Source organism: Uranotaenia lowii, chromosome 3 (genome assembly GCF_029784155.1).
Source record: "Uranotaenia lowii strain MFRU-FL chromosome 3, ASM2978415v1, whole genome shotgun sequence".
NCBI lineage: Eukaryota > Metazoa > Arthropoda > Insecta > Diptera > Culicidae > Uranotaenia > Uranotaenia lowii.
In genome coordinates, this window is record NC_073693.1 from 135671382 (window position 1) to 135698060 (window position 26679).

Here is a 26679-nt window from a genome sequence, read left to right on the forward strand (position 1 = left end):
ACGCTCCATCCGACCAAGCGCAACAGAGGTTAGCAAAATCCATCCAAGTACCCATTGAATAATTTCGCAGTAAACTCGAGCATGCACCCACCACACTAACAAGAATTTTCTACATTCACACCACACTTTCCTGTGCTTTCATCCCGCTTGCCAATGCCACCGTTCTGCAAATTCATATCTTAGGCGTCACTAGACTATGCCAAAAGAAAAAAAATACAAATAATGTTTCACATTTTTTAAGTTTAACCAATATCTGAAAAAAATAGTTTCACTCCTAACATATTTCAACTAAATAACTGATCGAAGTAGTGGTCCTTAATGTCTTGAGATGAAAGAAATAGAATATATAACTGCATGTACAGGCAAAATAGTTTCCACCTTGATTACTTTAAATTGAACATACATAATGATAAATTCTAAATTGTGCAAAACTGAACCATGCTCACAAAATCTGGGGTGGGATTATGGAACTCGAAACAATCGAGTTTCGTTCGATTCGACCAACTTTGGCATTACCGATCTCGATTCGGATGGAACGTTTCGAGATGATCTACTACCCGATTTACTCGAAATATAATACGTTAAAATTTAGAACTCGAACGAGATTCGTAATACTGATTCTAATTCGATTCGAGTTCAACTCGAAACGGGTAACTCGAATCGAAGAGGATTCATAATTTCACCCCTGATTTGTGCTTTTCCTGTTTCAACGTCATCAACCATCGTCATCATTCAATCGACGTAAAATTGTGTTGTGTGTGTTGGCACCGAGAGGTTTAATGATGACAACTGAAAACCTCCATCATGAAATTAAATGAATAGTTTTCAATACATATCCGCTACGGTGAAAAATGGAAATATCAAAAATAATACTTAGCTGTGGTGTTATTCGTGATATGTATGCTGCAGATATACGTGTTAGTACTTCCTCCATTTGATGATGATGATTGTCATATAGGGTCTAGTTAAGCTTTCTTCATATGTGTGTTCCAAGTAAGCTATCACATGAAAATTATAATTTTTGTGAACAGAGCAAAAAAAAACGCGTGCGACGCCAAAGAATCACCGCCTACCTTCATCAGCTCTATAATAAAAAAAACTTTTTTTCTCGAATTAATCCCCCTATAAATGAGTTACAATTTCTAGCTTCTCTATTATAGGTTCATGGACAAAAATGTGAAAAAATCTTTGTTAATTAAACTTTAGCAACTGTTGTACAAAAAAAGTCCCCGGCTCCGTTAAACTAAATGGTTAGAGCCGTTTAAAATAAACGAATTGTAAAAAAATATTATAGGTTTTATCTCTTTGATGTCTTCGACAATCTTGTTTAATATCAAATTTTTTACAACTTTGACTCAGATGTCAAGTTTCTAAAATAATTATTCTCCAAGCTATAGTCTAAATAAGAAACTTATCCTCTAAAAATCAGTTTATTAGTAATAACTTTTTTCAGTTAATTTAAAGTAAAATAATATGTTCCTCAAAGTTGTTTGTCTTATTTAAATACACCACTTTGTAGAACATTTCAAGTTTGTAAAATGTGATACTGCAGAGCTATGTTATAAAGATTACCGAAAATAGTGCTTTTTCACGCCTAATTTTACAAACACCGAGCAACATCGGGCAACCCGCTTTAGATGCAAAATGAAGTCAAAGATTTTGTCTACATGGTGCAGGTACATCCGTCTGTATCCACTTGTATCTAAGCGCAATACATCAATTCCACTTTCATCAATGTTTGCAATAAAAAAAGATTTTCATTTTCATCTAGCTTTTCCCTGCGCGATGTCAGAAGTTTTATAACAAGAGTTTGGAAGCGCAAGATTGTCGAAAACATCAAAGAGCTATAATGGAGAAGTTAGAAATTTTATCTAGCTTGTAGGGGGATTAATCCAAAAAAAAATGTTTTTAATTATAGAGCTGATTTTACTGATAAACTTCTCCCAAGACATCAATAAGCTAAAATGTGAAATAAAAAAGTTATAAGCAACGATCACGTTTTTCGCATTTTTTACCACTGCGCGTTGGTTTAAAAGGTTACTCACCCACCAATCACCACTGGGTTACAGCATGAATTATCCAAGAAGTTAAAAATTGTTCAGTAAATATTTCTTTTCCCTTTTAGAAGTTTATGTAAAAAAAACTAAATCATAATCAATAGTTTTGATATTTGTATGGTGTAAAAATACAGTAAAATTTTAATAATACTGAGTCAGGATAAAACATGTAAAATACTATTAACACATATGTTTGTTTACAATTGTTTACTAAGAGGATTAAAATATCCTTTTTTCAATTTTTCCCGGGAACGCAAAAATGGCCGGAAAATTGACACTCTAGTTCAAAATATCCGCGTTTCCGTGATATTTAGGTTGCAGTTAGTGTTGTTTTAAACCCACACTATGCAATAAAGGGTTAAAGTGTAATGTGTATTACTATTAACAACAAAATGTTGTAATACCTTGTTTGACATCTTCTTATATATAAAAATGGAGGCGTTTTCTTTGTAACACCATCACGTATAAACGGCCGGTTGAATGCAGTAAAATTTGGTACCCGAGGGTTTTTCGGGTCAGAGATGGTTTGTATAATAGTTTCAAGAATCTCACTTTTTATGGAAAGGGGGTCTTCATAGTTACGAAATCAACTTTAAATGGGACACAAGCCGTACAATTTTGTTACGATTTTCAAAAAAAGAAACGATTCGCGAGCACGATGAAATTAAGGACGTACCTATAGATGAAATAAAACATTTTTTACGATTTATTTAGTAAAAGGTAAAACAAAGATTACCGGGTCAGCTAGTTTTAAATATTTTTCACATCAAACTGGACTCATCTTATATTTTGGTTTATCAGCCATGTCGTGAAACTTCAATATTAAATTTGGGAAAAGTCCGGTCCGGCCCGGGTGCCCAGATTTCATTGAAAAAGCTCGGTTTTTTTAAACAAGATTCATAAAAATAATCATGAAAGGTGTTTTGAAAACCTTAAATACGATTCAAAATCTGCTGAAAAATTGAAAAAAAAATCTTTTTCAACTTGTTTTTCTTGATTTTTGATGAGAAATTTCTAGGTGTTGACCAAATTTTCTTCGGTTATTGCCCGGATTTTGGTCGGCAATTTTGAAATCAAATGTCCGGATTTCACCAGGTTTTTAGATAAAATAGCCCAGATTTGTCCGGCCCGGATAAGTGCTGGAAAAAATCTGGCAACATTACTGTAGACGCATTTAACCCGATAGGCGCATATATGATCACTTCTCAATAAATCTTCTAACTATGAGTTTTCAGAGTCTTTATTCCATTTATAATTTTAAACCACCATGCACCGATATTGCATCATAATTGATGATGGAGTCCGTTGTGAAATTCCTCCATGCAAGTTCACGTTTGGCCACCTTTTTTGACTGTTTGTTTTCCCGCCATGGTTTGTTTTACAGTTGAATCAAGGAACGATGATGATGGGTAGAAAATTTAAAAAAAAACAGAGACAGATTTTCAGCATCTGGGAGAACCGTTTATTGGTCCGAAAATAATGACGACATCCACAGAAATCAACGTTTGTTGCAGTCTGGCGCTCCCCTTTGCATCAGCTTTGATGAATAAGCGAGTCGAGAGAGTTCGTCTGCGAGAGTCATGGAACCTAATCGGAGAGGCACGCGACTTGCCGCACGAAGGTATTTCCCAAAGGCCGGACAACAACCCAGCCAGCTGCTAGCAAAGTTCGGATGAAAGGGAAATTTAGAATGAGGAAAATTTGAGTCTAGTCGAAGTTGTGGGTGGTGGGTTGTCTGGGAGTTTCCTTGGCTCTCGTTCTCTCGATTCGCTGAGAATAACAGGTTCGGTAGTAGTTTCCGCAGCAGTGTTTTCCGCTTTGAGGCCGGTTGAGCGTTATGTCGTCATGAGCCGGTGTTGTTCTCCCCTTCTCGGGGTAAAAAACGTGCTCCCCAATCCCGATACAATCGGATAAACACAATGTGCTGCAGAATGAGAAGAAGCAACGAAAAAAAAACCCCCAGCATGGAAGCATGCGACGAGAAAGGTCACCTTCAACCCTCGGAGTTACGAAAACAAATTTTTCGGATGTTCCCCCAGCAGAGGCGTAACGCCCAGTCGATACTTATTGCTGCTCTTGATGCGTATTCGCCATACGTATTCCATCGGTCGCACAGCTCACACGTAGTCGGTTGAACGTTAAAGTGTCCCCAGCACCAGGTCTCTGACTAATTCCAATCAGTTGTTCAAAGAGAGTTTAAAGGTACACCCTTTTCAAGTGATAACGGTGATTGACTTTTACTGATAAGAGGGAATCCCAGCACCTTTTGAGTGGAAAATCAGCGACATTCCTCTTCGCAGACGCCCTGCCAGTGATTTATTTTTAGAACTTTCACATTCCTTCAATAATTTCTTGATGACCTTGTGAGAAATTTGACTTTCCTTCTCGGGCAAATGTGACCTCTGTCGATTTCCAGACGCGCGGTGCTGCCGAAATCGAAAGTGACCCAATTAAAATTCATTTTTCTACTGTTTTGTGTTCCAGACAGAAAAAAGCCAAAATGTCGTTGAAATCGAAATTGATGCAGGAAATTGCTGAGCCTTTGGCCTCTTCGGGTAACAAGGTCACCATCGTCGGAATCGGCCAGGTCGGTATGGCCTGCGCCTTCAGCGTTCTGACTCAGGTAAGCTAAAGCAATTGAAAAAAAATCTTTCCTAGATACTAAAAGGACAATTTTCCCCTTCATCCAGAGCGTTTCCAGCGAGGTGGCCCTCATCGACGTCAACCCGGACAAACTGCAGGGAGAGATGTTGGATCTGCAGCATGGTTCGTCCTTCATGAAGAACGCCCAAATTCAGGCTAGCACAGGTAGGTTCGCTTGAACTTTTTTCTACTTGACACACTTCAATTCCTACTCAGGTTAATTGAAGTGTTGCGAAACATCCTTGAGGAAGGTTAACGCTCCGAATGACATATAAAGAAAAGTGAAACCTCAGCCCTTGCAATCGAAAAGAGCGACAGGTTGGATGCAAATTTTTTGGCTTCGCGGTGCGAGCAAATGGTGCTCCCAGACAAAGTGGAATCGATGGAAAGTGAAAGTATATTCGTTCTATATGGCTATAGACAGTTCTTACCTATCATTGGGGGTGAGCGCCCTCCTCGTGCAGACGGCGACCCTTTGTTCGCGATGATGGTTTATTAATATATTAGGAAAAAAAATCTATCAATATCAAGACAAAATTGAGTTATATATTCAGAGGAGGTATTCATTGAAAACATATGAGTATGAATAAGGCGTTCAATTAAAAAAAAGGGACATATCTTGTTTTTTCCTCAAAATACCCTGCCTTTTTTAACAAAGTTCACCGACTTACTTAGCCTTAATTTGAATTTATTGGTTCAACACAGAAAACTTTCAAATACGTGTTCTTTTTTTTCAAATTAAGCAGTATTTTTCATAGTTTATATAGATAATACAAAACAAAATAACTCAAAAGTGTTCAGCATTACAGTACGTTGAACCAATACAATCTAAATAACATTGGTATGTAGAAAATATTGTATATGATGCTTCCAAATGATTATAAATATTCTTATTTTTCCGCTGGAATCTTTATTAAACTTTCTTATTTTACACACCACTCAATTGAGTTTTCAAATTTTTAGCACAAATTTTGAAAAGAATCTAAATAGAGCTTTAAAGCCGTAGTTAAGATTGCCAGATTGCTCGGTTTTATTCGAGTTTGCACGGATATTTAATCCACGTTTATTTAGTCTGTTAGGCCAGAATCGACTAAAGCGGTGCACGATACTGTATTTAGAAAAAAAAATGTAGTATCAAGTACCTATTTTCCCTTAATTCAAAAAGACGTTCTCACTAGAGTTTTCATGAAGGTTATGGTAAGCTTATATTCCTGCAAGTAAGGAAAATTAGTCGTTATATAAAGTAACACAAATCAACTAAAGCAGAAAAAATTTAAAATTATTAATTTTGAAAAAAAAAATCAACATCTATTTGTCAAATTAATCCTTATTAGGATATCATGGTTTCTATTTTAACAATCAAATAATAATCTTATGTGCAAAAATGGAGGCGATTTCTCTGTGACACCATCACGAACAATTGAATGGTCAGAATGAAGTTGAATTATGCATCTGATGGTTTTTTAGGCTATGGATGGTTTTTATAATAGTGTCAAGATCCGCCGTCTTTAACAAAGGGGGGCTCCCATACAAAATTTTGCAAAAATATGTCAAATTTCGGACAATGTTCAGGTGATTTTAATAAGAATTGGCTCTGACCATGATTCGACAAAAAAAAATCATTTATTATTCTTTAAACGAGGAGCCTTCATACAAAATTTTCAAAAAAAAAAAATCGACAGGCGAACAAATTCTTATGTATGGAAATGAAAGCGATTTTTGTGTGAAATTATCACGTATAAACCGGTGATCGGAATACCGTAAAATTTTGTGTCCGAGAATTTTCTGGGCCTCAGCTTATTTATGTAATAGTCTTAAAAATTTTCAAGAATCATAAAAATGGGTTTTCAGCCTATTTTGACATTAAAACTATATGTTTTTAACTGAATGACCCTTCCCATTTTGAAAACGGGACTCCATACGAAATGAAGCGACAAAAAACCGTTACAAAATATCCGTAAATGCTCGAATTTCTATAAAAACTTTGAACTTCCATTAGTAGATGGGCTTTTGAATTTTCAAAAATTTTCCACTCCGTGGGGGTGTTTAATCAACGAAAATGTTTGTTTATCCCTTAAAGGCTCAAGATTGAATAAAATTTGGTCTTCCAAACTTAAGCAGCTGTAACCTGCAATTTATTGGACCTAATTATACCAATCAACTTCTGTTGATTTACTTAGAGAGTTGACTTTGAATTTGCTAACCATTTATCTTCTTAACATTTGAGCTAGGTAATGAAATGTAGGGACATTTTTTTTAAATTGTCACTTATATCCCTCATATGCCTAAATTTACAAGAACAAATAGTGATAAATTTTTTTCGAAAACGCTCACTGAAGAAGGTAGTAAGTTGCTATCAAAATACCGGTATATGAACTTTTCATTTACCGTGGTTGAATTAAAAGGAATTTTTCGATTGCTTTGATTCAAGGAATTGGTATTTTGGGAAAGAGATTTAAATTCATCTTCAAAACTTAAAATCTGCATTCATAAATTTAACACAAGGAAACAAAATTCACATTTTCTGAGGTGCAAAAATTTGAAAACTGACTTTGACTTATTTAGGAGTACTGAATGCAAATTTGCATTTTTTCTATATGCTCTGTTTTTCAGTATAACTTTTGAAAATACAAGGGTAAAATTCACTGAAAAAAATTGTGCACTTTTTAGCAAAAGTGTACAGGATCAAAAAAAAAATAGAAAAAAGGTTCTAACATCATGATAAATTTTTCTGAAGACTGTGAGTTATTTACCGTGACTTCTGGACAACAAAATTATGGAATTTAAAAAAAAAAGTTAAATTTATATTTTTCAATCGTCGTTTTTAGGAACAACATTGTCGTGATTTTACGAATCTCAATTCAGAAATTCACTTAAACACGTCTGTCGCTCACAAGAATAGATCAATGACTGACTTTGTTTTGTTTGTTTGCCAAAATAGCAAACCTTGCCAATGAAATTTATTTTATTTTATTTATCTTCAGTGTTGCCGAATACAACTATTATTTTAATTTATTTTTGATTAAATTTGATTTCTTTTCTTCATATCCTTCATCACATACCTACAAACATCTGTATCGTTTTTTCGAGAATTTGCCAGTTAGTGGCATTTTTCCCTAAAATCTGCATCGATGAATGTATAAAAGATAATTTAAAAATTCAAAATAATTATTTGTTGTTCATATAGGTCAGTTGCTTCATCTGTTATCATTGATCGATTAAACTCTAAATCAATTAGTTTTCTGCCAAAAATTCTGACAAAAAAATCGAGTTAAGGACGCAAATTTGTTTCCAAAATAAGACTTCCTATGTTTTATTATTTTCCTTGTGGAAAAATTGTGTTCCCCCAACAGGGCAATCCATCTTGAAAATATTCGAAAGAGCTTTTTGTGAATTTTGACTTATACTGCTGGATTTCAAGATCTATACCAAATTTATCGCCGAAACTTTGATTTGCTGGCGGCCTCATCAGTGATTCTAGGTGCGTTACTAAAATCAGTATTTGCTTGTTTTAAACTAATTATAATATTTCTGAATTCATGGCGTCCCTAAATAGTTGAAGATAAATCATCTTTAGCTAATGAATTTTCAAGGTGAATTCAAAACATCTGAAATATATTTTCATGTAGGGGAAAGTGGGGTATCGTGGGCCATGGGGAAACGTGGGCAACTTCTAATATCTCAGTTGAGATAAAAATCTCGAACCAACTGTCATCGTCGTCGCTTTGCGTGAGCATATATTTTTTTATGTTGTTGACTTAAATACGCATCATATGCTTCTTTTATTTATCAAGCTAAAAGAAGTTAGAAAAATTAACTTCCATAATTAAAAATACACCCGCATATTGCATCGATGGGGAACCTAAAATTCATAACAAAAATATGCTCATACGCTTATGATCTTAGTTTTGTCATGATCTTTCACGTGGAAAAGGAATTTTGGATGAAACATCAACAAGTCACATAACGCAACCAATTTGCAAATCATAGCTTGTGGGGAATCGTGGGCCACACATCTTGAATCACCTATATTATTAAGTTTTTATACACATTCAGAACTGAAAATACGTTATAACTATGTGTAAAGTTTTCTTATGCCAAATGAAGAGTTATGAAAAATATTTTGTCCATCCTATATAAGGAATTTTGTCAAAACGTTCGCGAGCCAGGTTTTGGAATCTATTCGATCATACACAGCTCTCTTTTATATTTCATCATCTGAATTTGCTTTGAAATAACGAAATGAATTATGAAATCACAGTTTTGGGTCAACTAATAAATTTTGTTTGTTATTTGGTTAATTGGGATTTAGTGGCCCACGATTCCCCACCAATTTTCAAAATCCAAAAAATATTGCTTTTTTTAAAACAGTCAGAATTTGGGGAAAATAACTTATTGAATTAAAAAAAAACCTTGAAAATGTAGAAAACCATATCATTTTTTATTTTCATTTTATCTTTTATAATATAGAAGTTATGGAACAACGATAAAAAGTGGCCCATGATTCCCCACTCTCCCATACTGTTTGGTAGATTAAAAAATAATAGTTTCTAACATCTAAACGAATGCAAAATCATTCACTGCTACAAACAAGTAAATTAATTAAAGCCCCATCTATGTTGACTTTGAAAATAATCGCCTACATGCTTTGGTTATTTCAAGGGGAGAGTAGGGTCAAACGGGTAAAAAAAACACAATTTTCACCAATTTTTATTTGAGCTATCGTTCAAACAAATGTATTCAAATTTTTTGCATTATACAAAGCATTGTTAAAAGAACATTTAGTAATTTTTTAGTAGAAAAATATTGAAAAATGAGCCGGTGACGGAGCACTTTCGAGGATGCCTTTTAGAAAACAGGATTTGCGGTGGACACTGTATCTCAGCACAGATTCATATGAAGTCATAAAATCAGAGCAAAATATTTTTAATAGATATTTTTTTGGACCCCAACGATTTTATTTAACTTTAAAAAAATTTGTTATGAAATTTTTGTGGCTGTTTGAAGTAAAAACTACGATTTTCACGAAAAAAATCCTAAATTTTGTATCTGTAAAGTCTTCCCAAAGTAAAAAAAAAGAAAATCGTTGGGGTTTGGTATTTTATATGTAGAAAATATGTTTCTAATTTGAAAAGAAGTAGTTTTCAAATGACGATGTCCACTGACTTTAAAAATGTGCTTTCGAGAAAAACGCGTTTGAAGTTTCTGCTCTAAAAATGATGCAGTATTAGATAAGAGGAGATAAAAACCTATAATTTCTACAGTTTTGCTTCGATTGACTTGAAAATTTGACACAACATTCTTGAAATGTTTTACAATAATGATGATGATATTTATTTAAGACCTTTTAACCTCAGAGGTCATTCGGGTCATTTTACAATAAGAAAATAAAAAAAAATCGATTTTTTAAAAGTGTTAGACCCTAATCACCCCTTAAACATATTCACATAATTCGCTACATCGTTAAGTGTGCGATACACGATAAGTTGTTATTTCGTTCAGATAAATGATGCGTTTCACTTTCGAATAGAAATCTACGGGAAAGTTGCAAATTCTCAGTAGGTACTCATGAAAAGGGTTTTCAATAACAATGCAATTAAAAAAATATCTTTTTCAAAATATCAATGCACTTGGCACCTCTGATCACCCAAAAAAATAAAATCACGAACACGTGTGTATAGCTTTTTCACAGGGCGAATTTGTAGGGGAGAATGAGGATACTTGATCCCTGGGGATACTTGATTCCTTAGCTATATCTTGAAACTGGAATGTCTTACAAAGATCAAATGTTCTAGAAAAATGTGCCAAAATGAGCAAAATAACAAAGCTTGTAGTTTAAAAAATTTTAACAAAATAATTGTTTGAGTAATTGAACTTTGTTTGAAAAATTTCACAAAATGACACTTGAAGATCTTTTTTCATCACTTTAAAATGTTCCTTACATGAGAAAATTATGAAAAAAATATTTGTTCCAATGTATCAATCGTTCGAGCGTAGAAAGAACTTCATAATGCCATATTTTCAAAGTAATGGAAAACTCTCAACTTTTTTCAGAAAAAGTTTTCTAAAATGTTGATTATGGGTACAATTGATCCCCTAGAGTTGGGTACAATTGATCCTCCTTCCAAACGGCCTATTCCTCTTCTGAATTGATCGTTATGATTGCTGATTACGAAATTACTAATATTTATCAAAAAACTAATATTTATCAAACAATTGTCTGAAGAAAAGAACAAAAATAATTAATTTTCTCTTAATTATAAAAAATAGCGCCATTAAGTATGCAATGTTTTTAGCGTTGGGACAAAGTTATAGAATTTTCTTCTTATGTCTGCTATAAATTGTGAAATGAGAACAAACATGACCAAAATAGTTAATTAACATTCTATCTTGGGGTTTTGTTCGATTTTTAAACAAGGATTAGGGCTTCCTGAATAAAAGATCAAGTCTCCTTCAATAGGGGATCAAGTCTCCCCTAACTTCAGAAAAATCGCAATTTTTGTACTCCCACGAAAATGCTTCTAGTTCATCAACAGGATCAAGTATCGTTCTAATTTTTGGAGCATGGAAACTTGAAGTTACAAGCTGTCAGAAAATGTCAAAGACGACGAGTTGCTAAATTTTTCCAAAAAGATATGGTGAAAATAAGAAAAGGGGATCAAGTATCCCCACTCTCCCCTATATATTAGTACCGGAAATCGCGTTTATCGTGCGCCCTTCTCAAAAATCGATTATTTTCTCCCATGGTTTGAGGTTATATCCTAATAGGCTTCGGAGAACTGTTAAATGAAATAACGTAAAACGAAATGAATATGGATAAAATGTGATAATTGACGTTCAGCTATATTTCTGAATACTGTGGCATTCCTTGAATACTTGTCCTTGAAAATGATGAGAATGATGAAAATTTCCAAACAATTCATATTTGGAGCAGTAATAAGAAAAATATTGTTCAACGGGGTTTTATTCGAATTTCATTTTTGGATTCATCATCATTTCCGATTTCACATCAAACGTGATCTTTGATTAACTTAGTTAAGAAATATTGTAAACTAGTGTATTCATTTGAAGAATTTTCCTAGTGATACGAATGAAGAATGAGAACATAATGCCTGCTGTATAAATGAAACAAGCCCAAATGTTTTAAATAACTTAAAATAAAAACCAATATATTTCTAGACTTGCTCAAAAGTCTAATGTAAAATTTGAAATCACGTATGAAGTAGATTTATTAGATGTAACCAAAATTTATTTCAATTAATTTGCAAAAAATTGCACTTCCAGAAAACTTTTTAGTTTTAATAGCGAAAATCGAAAAAAATTATTACGGAACCAACGAAAGTCATTCCACGACTGAAACATAGAATCTCATGAAACAAAAACTCACGCATGTACGCATCACGACCTTAAGTTAATTCAATCAAGCCAATCAGCCAGCATACTCAAATAGATTTCCTCCAAAAGTGCCATCTAACGCATGCATGCTCCAAATCAACTTCATTTCAAGTTCATTGGCAATAATCGCTATTCTGCTGGGGTTGGAACGAACCGAGAACGACAGGTTCATATGTAATTTGTTTGTCAACAATCTGGATGTGTCGAACAGCAGCTGATGATAAGGTCGTTGTATAACCGAAATCTGTTACAGTAGGTTCTCACCATTCCTGCCAAAATTGTTTTATGATTATTACATGTTGCTGATAAGCGATACTTTCATACATGAGTAACCCATTAACCTGCTTTCGTCAATTAAAAGCGTGTAAAATAGGTTAGGCCAAAAATAGAACATTATGATGGGTAGTGTATTATTTTTATTTCCATTGAAATTCCAGAATCATGTGTTCAAATCGTCCCCCTGTATAAATGTTTTTAGGGAAAAATCGCGACCGGCTCCTCAATCTGAATTGAGTCGAAATTTTTTGCCTTTTGCGTTATGTAAACTAAGTAATCAAAACTAATAAAAGTTTTTTTTCACCACTTTTGGCGCTTACGAAAATCAATTTGATGCTTATACCAAACCCTTTCACGTTTCGGTAATGCTCTGATGAAACGCAACATAAAGTCATGCGACATAAAGTGGTGCAACATAATCAAGCAAAGTAGCGCACTCTTAATCTCAGCGCTTGAAACATCTCCAACAGTACAACACAAAACTGTAGCTACCATATTTGACCGTTTTTTTTTTTTTCTATTTTTTACAGATGTTGCCGTTTCGGCCGGATCCCGCCTGATTGTCATCACTGCCGGTGTCCGCCAGAAGGAAGGCGAAAGCCGTCTGAACCTGGTCCAGCGTAACTGCGACATTCTGAAGGGAATCATTCCGAAGCTGGTCGAACAGAGCCCGGACTGTATCCTGTTGGTCGTGTCCAATCCCGTTGACATTCTCACCTATGTGGCCTGGAAGCTTTCCGGTCTGCCCAAGAACCGTGTCATCGGTTCCGGTACCAATTTGGATTCCTCCCGTTTCCGTTTCCTCATGTCCCAGCGTCTGGGAGTTGCCCCGACCTCCTGCCACGGATGGATTATTGGTGAGCACGGAGACAGCTCGGTCCCAGTCTGGTCCGGAGTCAACGTGGCTGGTGTCCGATTGGCTGAAATTAACCCAGCTATCGGAACCGCTCAGGATGACGAAAAATGGGGAGATCTGCATCATGAGGTCGTCAACAGCGCCTACGAGGTCATCCGGCTGAAGGGCTACACTTCCTGGGCCATCGGTCTGAGCGTGGCTTCGCTGGCTTCGGCTCTGCTCCGAAACACCTACAACGTTCATGCCGTTTCGACTCTGGTCTCGGTAAGCATATTGTTGGTTTGGAAATAATTACATAACACTTAGTTCTTATTTTGACTAAAAAACCAACTACCGTGAACATTTTCACCACTACCATTGCACAATAAGGCTCAAAGTGTATACAACTAGGGTGTCCCAAAATTGCATAACTTCTGGGAATCTGGGGGCTCACCCTCTAAATGGTAGATAAGGATGTGCAGAACAAACTTTTGTATGGGGCCGACTAAAAAAATCATGTTTAGAGGTTCCGCAAGCGCGATCTTTGAAAAAAGTTCACTTTCAAAAGATTTGATTTTAAATAAATTCTGGGTCCAAAAATTTTCATAAAACTTATTTATTTTATATTTTTTTTAATTTTGTTTGAGTTAAATACTACACGTTTAAAATGAAAAATGATCCAAATTTGTATCAAAATGTAAAACAAGCAAGCTATTTCGAAGAAAAAAAAATTTTTGGTCCAAAAATTTTGAATTCAATTGACCAAAATGTGTACCAAGCGTTACATATTTGTAATACCAATTCCATCAAAAGATGCGGATTTTTGTGCACTTAAACTTTGCTGAACAAAACATGTTGTTTGTATCATAGTGTGAAGAGCTATTCACGGTTGAATCCTTAATAAAAATTACAATTTGGAATATTTTTTATTTAATTTATCTAATTTGTCTTAATAAATACCTACTTTAAAATCAAAATACTTGCAAAAAATGACTTGAATGGTTTAAGAGAGTCATCAGAAGGCCATATGCCAAATTTGAGCGGAATCGGACAACAGGAAGGGGTTGCACTGAATCTCAAGTGTGAAAAGGATTCTGAGACATAGTGTTCCAAAGAAGCATAAAAAACTGGTTTTTTATCATACATTTTTTTCTTTACCAATCGATTGCTTAATTATGAAGATTTTACAACGCGAAGAAATTCAATATCTTCCCTCCTACATGAACCAAATCTATAAAAAAAAATACTTTCCTTACATTTTCACTTATGGAAAATGTTCGTAAAATCGATTGGACATAGTTTCAGACGCCGCACGAGCTTACGAACGGATATTTAGTGCTTTTTTTTAACCCCTAATACCCCTATATTTTGTGAACAATCCGGAAAAATACTGATTTGGACTGCGAAATTTTGAACGAAATTTGACCTATTCATCTCGTGTTATTTTTGCGAGGAATCATATGAAGGCTATTTGAGCTACCACAAGTCACAAGCTTTGAAAAATGGAGTTATGGCTGATTTTACCCACAACTCCCCTATATTTTTAAAATTAATTATGAAAAAAGTAAGTTCGGACTTGAACATTTTTAACCAAATGAGACCTATGTGTGATTGTGACAAGTTATGACTAGAAAATGTTGAACCAAACGAGATTCAATTCTATTTTCCGAAGCGTGCGGTGGCTCAAACAACCTCCATTTGATTCTTAGCAATAAATCACAGAAGATTGGCCTATTTATGTTCAAAATTTTCTAGTCCAAATCAGTTTTTTCTGGATTGTTTACAAAATATAGGGAAACTAGGGGTTACAAAAGCCGTATATCTCCGTTCGTAAGCTCGTGCGGCGTCTTAAACTATGTCCAATCGATTCTCCGGAGATTTTTACTATAGGAAAGTATATCTTCATAGATTTGGTTCATATGAATTTCGTGGCGGTTTATGCACTTTTTCCCCATTGTGCATGACCAGAAAAATTTATCTGCGCAACCTGTTTGGTCCCATTTGCTCTAGAGCCAATTTAACTCGAATTTTAGGTGTAATTTTCGTACAGAGATAGTACTTCTCCACCACCGATCCAAATGAACTGTGGCATCGAAATTATTTATCACTCCTCATCATCCTGAACTTCGCTACGATTTTCCAGAATTTTGTGTATTTTGTGAATGACGATCGCCTAAATGTAATGTTTTGTTTTATTACTCCAACGCTTCAATCCGTTCTGAATCTTCTTCAGGAACTAAAAAAAATTGTTTTATTGTTGAGTCGAGTCGACATCAACAAGAAAAAAAAATCTCAGAAATAAATTCAAAGCGCATTCAAACGATGGATTTATTAAAACAAAATAGGTTTTTGTTTTTAAAAGACTGCAAGTTGAAATTCACCCCGGCAAGAAAGAGAAGTACTCAACATTACAAATAATGGTTGATCCTAGTTCCGGATCTTGATCCTGATCTTGGAACCTTATTCTATATTCTGATCCTGGATCCTAATCCCAAATGCGATAAAAGATTTTTTCTCTTATCTCAAGTCCTTGCTGTTACAGGATCCAGATCCTGGACATTTTATCCAGATTTTGGATCTTGGGTACTATTCTGATTCCAAATTCCAAATGTGTTATTCAGAATTTGTAGATCAGGTTATAGAAATTGATTCCTGATCTCGCATTCTTTTAGCAGAATTCTAATGCTGGATTTTAATCTTGAATCCTGACCATATTTAGACTCTGATCCCGATTCCTAATGCTCATTTTAGATGCTGATCTCAGATTCTTATCTTGATTCTAATGCTAAATTCGGATCTGAAGTAATAGACCTGAATCCTGATTTTGGACCCTGATCTCGGATCCTGATCCTCAACTTGAATCGTGATTCCGATTTTTGACACTGGATTCATTTTTTTTCACAAGAATAATTTGTGCTTTCAAATAGGAATCCGTATTTGGAAAAACCATTTGATGTCTCCTGCAAAATTTATGATTTTTTTTTCAATTTGATTCTTTTTTTTATACTTTTTATTTTGAGAGAGATTAACCTTTAGCTTTCATCCTCTTCGTTTTAAAGAATTTACATGATACTTATCTTAGATTTCGTCGTACAATGCACATCTTTTTAGGAATGTCACTAGTTTTTCTACACTTTGTTTTTCGTTTTGAAGTATGGTTGTCAGTTGTGTTGATTTTAATCTTGAAACTTGATCCCAATATTATTATCTGAAAATTCCTGATTCGAAATTCTTGATTTTGATTCTTGCTGACAGAAAGACAGACGGAAAGACATTTTATACAAATCTGAAACAAAACATACCCATTGATATAGTTTTCATCATTTCTAGCAAGGAATGACAAGTTTTTCGTTGATCAGGTGTTTTTGTTTTGTTTATGTTTTTTAAATCATTTTAGACATCCATAAACAAATCCAAACGCAAATGCAATTTGAAAACAATCCTTAAGGCCTTTCCATGAATTTATTTATATTAAGATGTTCTTTCTTCTCGAACCAGTCTTCAATTTTAAAAACCTGATTTATAAACTGAACCTAAGCTTTCGGATGAGCGTTTTTGTGCAAGAAACTGCTGATAGCATATTCTGATTCCGGAATCCCATTGTGGATCCTGATCATAGAACCTGATCCCGGTTCTTGATGCGCATTTTGAATCCTGATCAAAGATTCTTCTCTCGATTCTGATCCTGGATCTCAAGTCCTGATCCCGATTCATGTTCCTAGTTTCTGTTCCAAGATAATGATGCTGCATCCCGACTGTGAACCCTGATATCGCATCATGACCGTAGGCACGGGGAGGGGTCCCCCCCTCCATGAGAGTCCAAAAAATGTCAAGCAAAATGTTCAATTTTTGATGAATGACTAAAGTGAATCAAGAGTAACAATCTCGACTCAGAATGTTGGCCAAAACCTCAAAATTTTATCCTCAAAATTTTCACAATTCTACTTCAGATTTTCTTAAAATTTCTCGCTTGTTGTTAGCAATTGAAAAATCGTGCTCGAAAAATACTATCAAAAGTTATTTACAAATGAAGTTGGTGCATGAATGTTGGGCATAGTCCTGTCTCAAATATCGAATTTTCTATGAGATTAGACTCACTAAGGTTGCCCGAATCGAATGCTCGGATTTGCCCGAAAATTTTTACTTGATTGGCAAAATCAATAAAATAAACAAAATAAACACGATAAAAATGATATTTTGCATCCACATCCGTTTTTTTTAAACAAAGTTTAACCAAATTAACTGATCGAAAAAAAAACCTAACTTCTCGAGTTTTTTTTTATCTTTTTGATTTTAATTGAAGCATTCTCAAATTTGCCTACATATTACCAGATTTTGGATTGTGAACTTTGAAATCGAATTCCCGGATATTGCAAGGTTTTTGAATAAAAATAACCCGGATTCACCCTGCCCGGATAATTGCAGAAAAATATCTGGTTAGTTTAGGTTTGAATAATTTTCTATGTTCTGGTTTAAAATTTCTTTTTATAAAAATCTAAATTTATTGCTTATTTATTTGCTTATTTACCGGATTGTGGAATCAGTATACAGATTATAATTCTTAATTTTCAGTTCAGTTCAACGTTGGAACAACATCCTGATTCGAATTTTTGCATTTAAAACTAAAATTAGATTCATGTTCCATGTTCGAAACTCTTCATTCTGGAATATTTAAAGAAAATATTTTAAATTACAAACCATTTTTAAGACTTGGATTTGAAATTTTTCTCTAAACTCTTATGCAGACTTGAAACATAAAAAAAGTTCCATAATGGTGATCCAGAATTAAATTATCAGAGTTTCAATCGGAATTTCCATTCGAATTCACTGTTGCATTCCGAATAAATGATTGAAGAAAAAAATTCATATAGATCAAAGATTCAAAATTCAAACAAGAGATATCTAGTTAAGGATTCTGTTATAAAATTACCTTTATAGTTTAACAGGTTCAAAATGACGAATTCAGATTCGGAATTTAAATTCAATATTGCCCAAAACAAAAAACAAAACAGGTGAAAACAACTCTAATAAAATAAGATCTGAGTTCATTTTCAAAATAACGATCTTTGATAAATCTAACCTTTAATTTAGGTTTTTTTCACAGAATTTTAATGATGAAATAAACTTATAATAGTAATTTATTGTTGATAAAATAACTTGTTTTGTAGAAACTTCAAAAACAAAGATTTGATCTAAAATCTGAATTTGTACAAGTTTACAAGAGTTGAAAATAAATCTGATTTGAACCTCAAACAAGGTTTTCTTTCAAATGACGCCTTTAATCCATCATGTATTTTTTCATGTATTTTTTTAGCTTTAAAAAACTGAACATTTTAGGGCTTATTTTCGAAAGCGATGATTTTCAATTATGAAACTATTGATATAAAATTACTTAAACCCAAATTATGAGATACTCCAAGTATCACTTTTTTTTACTGTTTTTTGTGTATGCATTTTTCAACCAAAATGTATAGAAAAAATTTTGACACCAAACCCCACCAATTTAATGTTAAAAACTTAAATTTCTCTCCCCTACAGGGTGAACACGGTATTTCCGAGGAAGTTTACCTCTCGCTCCCGTGCGTTCTGGGTCGCAACGGAGTCTCGCACGTCGTCAAGCAAATCCTCACCCCCGAGGAAACCAAGAAACTGCAGGACTCTGCCCGCATCATGGCCGAAGTTCAGGCCGGAATTAAGTTTTAAAATAAATAGCAAAACAACAACAACAAAAACTAGCCGCTAAGCATTAACCCTCCTCTCTTATTTAACGTCTAGCTCACTAAACATGTTATGAAAAAAAAAATATTATTATAAAAATAGTCAAACAATGCCTCACACTTTATGAAGGAACTCACAAAACGCCATGCACGCCCCAAAATGTCTTTGATGTTTACTCCTCCAGGCGCAAGGAAATTTAAAATCTTTGTGCAATCTAATGATAGAAAGTATTAAGGTTAGCTAATGTTATAATAAATAAAAACAAAAAAATCTCTTTTGTTTTATTTTCCTGGAACTCGATTTTCCAATTTTGTTAGAAAAAATCAAATAAGCAAATGAATGAACAAAAACAAAATTTGGAAATTAGACAGCTACAAACACGCCCTACCTCAAAAACGCATTTGCAAAAGACGATTCGGCTCCTGGGAAGAATTGGAACAAAATGTCGTTTATTATTGATAAACTTTTTTCAACATTTCACACCAAATTCAAAACTGTCGTAAGTAGTCAAAACTAATCAAACAGGCCGGAGAAACATTGTCGTTGGAGTAGAACATTGTCACGTAAAGTACACGGAAAGTAAAATTGCACTGAAATATCTAGTTTAGCATTTGGGAGAAGTATGACAAACCACAATCTCGTAGTTCGAAGCAAATTCGATAGCGTTTGATCTGGTATTTGTGTCTGAAACTGAAAGAAAGAAATTAAACTGTTTAAATTAGGAATTTTGTTGTTATTTTGTATCCGAAATTCCCATATTTTTTTCGTCACTTTTATCACACAAAAAATTGCAGTTTATTTTACCCAACAAAAGAAGGAATAAATATCTTCAACAGTATACCGTCATAGTAATTCTATTGCATGAACAATATCTTCGTGACTACAGTATCAGCTTATAAATTGTTTTCTTATTGTTTTCTTACTGTCTGTAAGTCCCTAAAAATATACTTAAATAAAATGTAGAAATCTCAAGATTCTACAAGGATTCATCAAGAATTGAATAGAATATTACACGTGATGGTTATTTTTTCTTTATTAAACAAATCTGTTGATGTTCATTGAAACTAAATTTAAATTTCTCACATCCTCACAAATCACTTGAAGAAAATTGTTAAAAGATATATGCATGATGAAAATAATGGATGATGAAAGTTTTGCTTTAAAAAAAAACAGTTAGAAGTATTTTATGTAAATTGATCTTATTTAGTTTTTTGCGATCCCAATTTGGAACAAAATTCGACTCTGAATCAATTTTCAGTGATAGAATTTTTATTTCACAATCACTAAGTGATATTGATTAAAATTCCTTATAAACGTTTATTTATTATTTTGATTATAAATTTGAACAAAAAATCAAACTTTTTATTTCTGATTTCTCGCATTTACTTTTTATTCCGAATGCTGAAATTTGCATTATGTATGATCAGTTCTAGTCAGTATCTAATTACGTATAAATTCCGTTTCTGAATCCTGAATAACATTCTGTAACGTAATTATAAATTGAATATCATTAAGCAGAAACTAGAAATTCAGAATTTAGAAAGTTGCTTTTGATTTCAACTTATGTAAAAATCTTAGTTCAATTTAAACAATGGAAATTTTAATTCAGTATCAAAATTATGAAACTGGTTTGTGTTTTGAATTTGAAGTTTGAATTAAAATAAAACTTTAAATTCCCACACACATAAACATAACCACAAACGAGTTTTTATAGTGATAGGGAAGATGAAGAAGCTCCACTACCGATCGACCCACGAATGTGCCGATTGAGAATCAAGGGCCGGTGCTTAAACATCAGCATCATCAACGTGCACAGCCGTCACCTCGGAAGTACCGGTCGGATTCTACGCGCAGCTAGATCGTGAACACGACCGCTGCCCAAAACATGATATCAAGATCGTCATCGGGGATTCAAGGAGAAATTCAAACTGACAATTGGAAGGTTCAGCGCGCATAAGCTAACCAACGAAAACGGCCTCAAGCTAATAGATTTCGCCGCCTCCAAACGAATGGCCGTACGTAGTATCTTTTTCAAGCACCGCCTCCCACACAAGTACACCTGGAGATCACCGTACCAAACGTGATCACAGATCAACCACGTTTTGGTAGACAGCAACTTCTCGGACAACATCGACGTCAGATCCTATCGAGGCGCCAACATCTGGTGATGGTGAAGATGCGTCCAAAACCCTCCGTAGTGACAGCATACTAACCCAACGCCCACCTTTGTTAAATATCGCACGACTGAAACAACCTGAGGTCGCCACAAGCAAACAGATAAGTGAGTTGTCATCAGGCCGGCATCATGGTGGTACAGTCTACGACCGACCAAATCTTCACATAACGGCAAATCTTCCAAAAATGCCGTGAACACCAAGTCCCTACGCACCATCTCGACATCAAAGCCGCTTACGACACAATCGACCATGGCGTGCTACAGAAATAATAGACGAGTACGGCTTTTCCAAAAAGCTGACCAGACTTATCAAGGCGACGATGGATGGAATGCAGTGCTGTGTGTGGATTTCGGCTGAATTGTCGAGTTCATTCCAATCGCACAGGGGGCTTCGACAAGGTGATGGTTTATCTTTCGAGGAAGAATGACGTTAATGGGTTAAATTTCTATAAAACAAGAAGAATAGGTGATGGTTTATCCTGCATGATGTTCAACATGGCGCTAGAAGGTGTTGTTCGACGAGTGGTGGGCGAAATGCGGGGCACGATTTTCAACAGATCCCGACAGCTATTCTGGTTTGCCGACGACATAAATATGTTAAGAACATGCCCTTCGCGTATCCTGTTTCCACTTTACCACAAATGCACTCCGTAAAATCTCCGGAACTTCGTAAATCCTATGACTTCTTCTGGGCCTCCAGCAGAGTGACGAAACGAACTAGGAACTACGGACAACCCTGAGCCCTTCGACTCAGTCGCACTATTTCCTGCCAGCTTCATCAGTCGTCTCGGCCCTGAGTTCGTCTGTGGTGAAGTGATTTTCTAGCCTGCGTTATCTGTCAAGTCTTAAATCACCGACAGTTCTACTCCACCTGATGGAATTCGCCTTTCCAGTGGTCGTCGTTTCTGTTCTGCTTCTGAATCAGCCGACTCGATTAACATTTACTATCAGAATGTTGGTTGATTGACTATTTCCTCGCCACTTCGTGTTCCTGCTACAACATTATCGCCTTCACTGAAACATGGACCAACGAGCGCACTATATTCAGTCAGATTATCGGCTCTGCTGTTAAATCTAAACTCCCCGCCATGTTTAATGAAGACCACTCTTGAAAAAATCTCGAACTTCTTTGGACCCACAACGATCTTGGTGATCGGAAACTCAAGGAGTGTGTAGTGTACGAGCCTCCTGATCGTTCCAGTGATCGTTTCACGGCACCCTAAAAACTGTCCTACATCACCCAGCCCGAGTGGTCTCACTCGGTGCCGCTAGGTGAAATTAGGAATCTTTATAGTAAGACCTTTTCTCCCATTGAGAAAACGTCTTACTATAAAGAATATGAATTTCGAAGCTATCTTGCGCGTTCTATAATCCATGGAATGGGAATTTGAGCTCGATCTATGTGATCCCAACGAGGCTTCCGAGACGTTTACTAAAATCCTTAACTACACCATCGGTCGCCATGTGTCGAAACGCAGCGTAGGTGCTAATTTACGGGCTCCGTGAATCACTAATGAACTGCGGCAACTGAAGACAGCTATAAAACGCGCCCATCGAAACTTCAACAAGCACAGGTTGCTCTACGCTCAGAACGAATACTGCAAACTAAATTCAACATATAAAAAGATCAGTAAGCGCTCTCAAGCGTCTTTACAAATGGGGTAATTTCTTCAGAGCAACCAGCCAGAGCTGTTCGGAATATTCAACCTCTAGGTTTATCTTTAAATGGTTTCCTTATTGAAGATGCAGCCATCTTGAAAACGACAGCAAGGTTGAAAAATTGTACCTCTAAAGGCCCGGACGATATACCAGCAACTTTTTTGAAGCGTTTTATGCCAGTTTGCGAACTCCCATCTGTAGTGACCGGACTATATATATTCTGCTTCGTTTCAAACGATTACGGAGATAAAACCAAAAACCGATATCCGCTTTGGTTAGTCCTCAACCGAAAAACGCATGTTTTCGTTACAAACATCGTTTCTTAACTGACTTTTTCTTCCAACATTCACACTGACATAACATTTCATTCTACTAGAGATATCATCAACACATCCGTAGTCCAACTCTCGTTTCTCTCTTTTTTTGTCACTCAAGCTCAAGAATTCGATGGAGCGCGTTCACAGAATCGTTGGAATTCATCGTTACGCGCAATCTCTTTGACACATACATTCACACCGTTCCTTATTTTATATTCAAACCGCATTCACTGAATTTATATTCACCTATCAGTCCTAATCCCTACACCATCAAATATATTTTTCAATCATCACTGGACAACACTTTTTTCCCTCACTGTGGAAGGAAGCTCACATGTTTGCTGTCCACAAAAAAAGAACAAGAGATATGTTAGCAACTACCGTGGGATATCAGCTCTATGCGCGTTGTCCAAACTCTTTGAACTGGTCGTTATGGATCCTGTTTTCTCGTTTTGCAAGATTCACATTTCCAACGACCAGCATGGTTACATGCCTAAACGATCCAAAACTACCAGTTTACTGAGCTTCACATCTTTCGTTCAAGACTGCTTTGCCAGAAAGACCCAAACTGACGTTGATAACACTAGGGTTAAGGGAAGAATGCCACAGTGTGGTAAATTCCTGGAAAAAAAGTGTATAACACTACTGCTTTCGACAAGATGAACCATAATATTGCTATCGCAAAACTCGGACGCTTAGAATCCATTGTTTCTATACAGTAGTTTCTCGATTTTATCACTATTCAATTTTATCAATGCTCGCAAAATTCACGCTCGATTTTATCACGGTTATTGTTTCGATTTTATCACGCTTTTTAAGAATTCATTCAGAAACCATTTCCAGGTCCTTAATTTTCATTCAAAAGCATAGAGCGTCTTTGTTTATGATATGTTTTTATGGTTTATGTTATAGTATATAGGTATCCAATAATATGAAAATGCCATTGAACTGTTAATTTTATCTGTATAGTGTTTAAAATCGTCATTTGGATTTTAAAAACGCTTGTTATAATCGACACAAGTATTTTAACGTCACGCTGATGCTCGTGTTGTTATTTGTGTTGGTTAGTCGCTTTAAAAAATTTAACTTTTTTGGTTATGCAAATCATATAAAAATGTGGGTGAATTTAAGCGTTTTTGAAAAGAGATAAATGTCTCTGATTTCTTTGTTAAATTTGTTTATTTTTAAGGGTGGCGTGCGTAATCCTTATTGGATAGCCTTTAGTAATGGATAATTTTGGAAGACCAAAATGAAATTCTGCTAGCTTTGTCTGAAAATATGACTAAGTTTTCTGTTTTTCTACATACAAAGACAAAAGATTATCTGTCCACAAAGAAAATTTCGAAAAACACACTGTAAAAGTCTAAGTTGAGCAAACTTTAGAATATTTTTCGAATAAACATACTTTTTAGTTCATCAAAGGTGTTAAGATTTAAATATTGAAATTTGAAATTAGCAGAAAAAAAAATTTTGATGCTTTTTTTTTTTTTTTTTTCAAAGTCGAAATAAGAGATAACGACTGTTAAATTTCCATCAAAACAAAATAATTCACTTTAATTAGATGTAGACTATCAAATGGATATACAACATGGTTTTATTTCAAGAAAAAAACCTAAAACTTTGCTTTAAAAAAGAATAATTTGAACTGAAAACGATACTTTTTGTTTAGTAATCTTTGATATTTACGCCTTATGATCAAAATTTATTGATACCAAACGTTTCCATTACTGAAAACATTATAAATTATTGATTACAGTAAAAATACTTTTTTCTACTTCAATTTTAAGTTTCGCCAAATTCACGGTTTCGCCATATTCACGGTGAAATTTTTTTTGACCGTGATAAAATCGAAAAACTACTGTACTAGATTGGTTCCGGAGTTATCTAACGGCACGGAAGTTATCTTTCGTTTTCGTAATCTTCTTCAATGACGCATTCTCGTTTCTTGACGGCACAAAACTCGCATATGCTGATGACCTGAAAATTTTTCACGCCATAAACACGCCATTTTTTTTTCGAAATCGACTTTTTTCGGCACAATTTTCCGTATTTGCTCACTGGTGCGACATTAACTGCCTGCCGTTGAACCGCAGCAAATATTCAATTATATCATTATCCCGTAAGCAACACACTCTTCATGCGGAGTACATCCTTGAAGACGAAAACATCGCCCGAGTGGACCACATTTACAATTTAGGCGTTATCCTAGATCAACGGCAGGAGATCAAGACTCACATGAACTATGTTGTAGACAAAGCTTCTAGAAACCTTGGATTCCTGTTTCGCATGGCCAAAGACTTCAAAGACGTGTACTGCCTTAAAGGTCTATATATATTGCTACATAGTTCGTTCCATTCTCGAGTACGCATTAGCTGACATCGAGAATAGACTCTCCGGCGCTGCTGGAGGCTGTCCCTCTCAGTGCACGACCCCGAGGATTACGAAACCAGCATTTGCAGCTCTACGTTTACATTCGCGTGAACAACTATATGGGGCCAACAGCGCATTTGTCGGAACCTTAAAAACTTTTAATCGTTTTTCTGAGCATTTCGACTTTGACGTTTCGAGAAATATGTTCCAAAGGGAAATTTTAGACGTGTCCAGAACTGTGTCGACTGGATTTCAATTTTAATCAGTTATTTATGATAAAGTTATCATTTGGATCAACATGTGAACAGTTCAAGAGTTTTTTTTTTTTGACTTAGTCGTATGAACCACCTGGCATGTTTTGAGAAAATCGATGTTAAAATTCCAAAACACCTTTTTAATCCTCACTTTGTTATTGCTGGTCAAATTCGTCTACAAATTCGAAATTTAATGTAAAACTGAACGCAGAACATGAGATGTACTTGAAACTTGCATTAATTCAGTTCTTATCAATGAAGATGTACTTACGACATAGGGGAACATGCCCTATTTTGCGCCACCTAAGCGAATCGCTGATTTTCTGTGTATTCCACGTACAAATTGTGTTAAAAATGGGTGCAATCGTTGAAGAAAATTGTTTTCTACAAATGCCTATGACTTTTTATTACTCAAATTGCTATAGTTGCTTCAAAAACTTGATTTTTAAAAACCTTATTCAAAGCCACAGAACAAAACTGTGTTGCAAATACGCGCCACCGTGTATTCAATACGCGCCTAGCAGCCGAACACACCCGAAAGCAGCCGAAGACCGAAAACACACCCATACTTACAGACACTTTGAATGAAAATAAAATCAAAATGGACTAATCAAAATTTAAAAAAAAATAAAAGTAGATTTTTTTCGGCTGAATTAACGCTAAAAATAAGGTTTTAGACTTTTTGTTCATTTTCAATGAAAATTGGCCTTTTTGAAAAATTAATGCCATTTTCAGCCTACTACGATTGGCGCATTATAACGAGCGCATGGGCCGTGATAAAACATACCCATAAAAAGCATACCATAGCGAGTTCGGTATAATTTTTTAGCATTAAATCGTAGTTTGGATTCTCCTCTATCGATGTGTCAGAAAATATTGTCTTATTCGTTTTTTTCTGCTTGGTGACACCTTATTGAAAGTGTTTTAAAATTTAGATCGAAATGAAGAAAAACCTAAATTGTGAAATTATCACGACACA

At 35.0% G+C, this 26679-nt stretch overlaps 1 protein-coding gene across 3 annotated transcripts; it reads left to right on the forward strand.

Moving 5' to 3' along the window:
* Window positions 1-4121: 4121 nt before the first annotated feature.
* LOC129754993 (L-lactate dehydrogenase) lies at window positions 4122-19606 on the forward strand. 3 transcript variants are annotated; one of them, XM_055751277.1, is made up of 5 exons: window positions 4122-4259; window positions 4542-4680; window positions 4748-4865; window positions 12902-13491; window positions 18745-19605. In XM_055751277.1, exons 2-5 carry the CDS (start codon window positions 4558-4560, stop codon window positions 18907-18909), a joined length of 996 nt encoding a protein of 331 aa, XP_055607252.1. In that variant the 5' UTR covers window positions 4122-4259; window positions 4542-4557; the 3' UTR covers window positions 18910-19605. The 3 variants fall into 3 exon arrangements, with proteins under 3 accessions (XP_055607252.1, XP_055607253.1, XP_055607254.1); XM_055751278.1 differs by having other exon boundaries at window positions 4153-4259; window positions 4546-4680; window positions 18745-19606; XM_055751279.1 differs by having other exon boundaries at window positions 4165-4216; window positions 18745-19606.
* The last annotated feature ends 7073 nt before the right edge of the window (window positions 19607-26679 follow it).